General features: G+C 45.4%; 1 protein-coding gene across 1 annotated transcript in view; it reads left to right on the top strand.

The window, feature by feature from the left end:
• The window catches only part of Dgke (diacylglycerol kinase epsilon), a 22,091-nt gene that overhangs the window by 15,537 nt on the left and 4,272 nt on the right, over positions 1 to 2,282 (top strand). Inside the window, exon 9 of the mRNA XM_005350517.2 lies at positions 1,674 to 1,801. Within this exon, the coding sequence (XP_005350574.1) occupies positions 1,674 to 1,801 (128 nt within the window). The remainder of the gene's footprint in view (positions 1 to 1,673; positions 1,802 to 2,282) is intronic.

Here is a 2,282-nt window from a genome sequence, read left to right as displayed (position 1 = left end):
GTTGCTGGGAATTGAACTCAGAACCTTTGGAAGAGCAGGCAATGCTCTTAACCACTGAGCCATCTCTCCAGCCCAAAGTTGCTTGTTTTTATGTATATGAGTGTTCCACCTGCATATATGTAAGTGCAACACTTGTGTGCCTCAGTGGCCCAAAGAGGGGAACAGATCCCTTGAGCTAGAGTTCAGGACAGTTGTAAGCTGCCTTGTGGGTGCCTAGGAACTAAACCTGGGTTTTCTGTAAGACTAATAGGTGTTTTAACCAAGGAGCCATCTCTTGATGGCCTCCACTTGAGTGAATTCTTTATAGTCCTTATTCCTCTAAATTGTCAATGCAAACATATGTGTCAGGCATTACTAGATTCCCAGAGACAGCAAAGCTATTTTAAATTAAGTTATTTTCCTAAGTCACATGGTTCAAGGTCACAGGAACTAGTATTCACAACTTGGACCCTGGTTTGTTTCCAGAATCTGCTTAACTGGTAAGAAGAAAACAGCTTTACGTTTCCTGACACAGTACAGACTCATCTGAATGCTCATGAAAGTTTAAAAGATTAATTCATGTTTTATATATATCTCTTACCATATTAAAGCAAGTACAAATATATAAACAGTAAAAATAAGGCATTGTTGACTGTGTGTTGTTGCAGACCCCTGATATCACATATAGCAGTTGTGTATCTTCCTTGCTTCTAGAAAGAGTCTGTAATAGTTAACAACAACAGAAACATTAACTAGACAACCCCAGAACTAGTGTAAAATAAGAAGGGGTGGGAATGATAAACGTCTTGAGAAAGAACGGACAGCATGGGCATGCAGGAGCCTGATGCGCCAGCCCAGAAAGCTGCTGCTGTCCAGCAGACCCTTAGCAGAAAGCCTTCCAGAAGCCACCCAGCAGGGAGGGAATTGCAAGAGTCTCCATCAAAGTTTTATTGACTGTGGTGCAAGGAATCAAACCCAGAGCCTGTGGAGCCCAGATACGTATAAGAGAGCGTTTCACTGCAGAACATGGCTTGCAGGGAGGAGAGGGCGAGAGCCAAGTCTAAAACATCCAGACAGAGGACCAGTCCATGGCCTATCATAGCAGACTGTTTGGAACTTGAATTCTGCCTTGGGTGCCAGGGTAAGCCAGTAAAGGCTGTAATGAGGGAGTGACGTGTTGGTTGTGCCAGCTGATGTGTTAGGGTGCATGAGAGGAGAATGAGGCAGGAGTACATGGCCTGTTAGAAACATTTACGGGGGAAGGGAGGGTGGGTTCCACAAAACACTGTCAGGAGTGCAAGACAGGCAGTGTCATCTGGTTTCCTACTGATTGACAGTGGGGAATCCAGCGCAGATAGTGCCAGGCTCCCAGTTTGGGAATGTAAGTGCCATGCTGCTTTCTCTGTTTTGTACAGAGCAATGAGCCCAAGTAACTAGTTCTAGGGGATCTGAAGCCCTCTTCTGGCATATATGAAGATAGCATTCAAACACATAAAATACTTGGATAAACATCTTTTGTAAAAGAATTGATTCCATTGTATGAAGAAAAGGAACAGCCAGGTTGCCTTGTATGTGCGGAGTTGTCTTCCCCTTGGGCATGTCTCACATCTGAATATGCGTGTTAAAGTTTGAGTTCCGGGTAGATAGGTGTGGAAACAGGGTGCCCTGTAGTGACTACCTACATTTCTTTAAAGCTAGAACTGGATGGTGAGCGAGTAGAACTGCCTAATTTGGAAGGTATTATCGTCCTGAACATTGGCTATTGGGGCGGCGGCTGCAGACTGTGGGAAGGAATGGGAGACGAGACTTACCCTCTAGCCAGGTATGGATGTTCGGTGTAGTGGTTGAACTTGACAGTGCTTGGTGTGGGTACATGGTCTCACTGTGAAAACCACGTTCATCTTGAACTCAGTTTCACACTGCGGCCTCCCTAGAGCTGGATTACAGTTGTTAGTCACCACAGCCAGCTGCAGTCTGGGGTTGTCACTTTGCTTTAAAGTGCTCTGGGTTTTTTGTTTTGTTTTGTTTTAGTAAGTTTTCCCTTCTATATATGTTAACATATGAACATTAATAAGTTGATGGAATAGGGTGTGGTGGCACTGGGTGCCTTTAATCACATGGATGGGTGGATGGATAGATGGATGGGTGGGTGGATGGATGGATGGGTGATTGATGGATGGATGGATGGGTGGGTGGATGGGTAGGTGGATGGATGGATGGATGATGGATGGATGGATGGATGGATGGATGGATGGATGGATGGGAGGGTGGTTGGGTGGGTGGATGGATGGGTGGGTGGATGG

Source organism: Microtus ochrogaster, chromosome 7 (assembly GCF_000317375.1).
Source record: "Microtus ochrogaster isolate Prairie Vole_2 chromosome 7, MicOch1.0, whole genome shotgun sequence".
Taxonomy (NCBI): Eukaryota; Metazoa; Chordata; class Mammalia; order Rodentia; family Cricetidae; genus Microtus; species Microtus ochrogaster.
The sequence above is the reverse complement of the archived record's forward strand: the minus strand, read 5'-3'. Positions and strand labels throughout refer to the sequence as shown.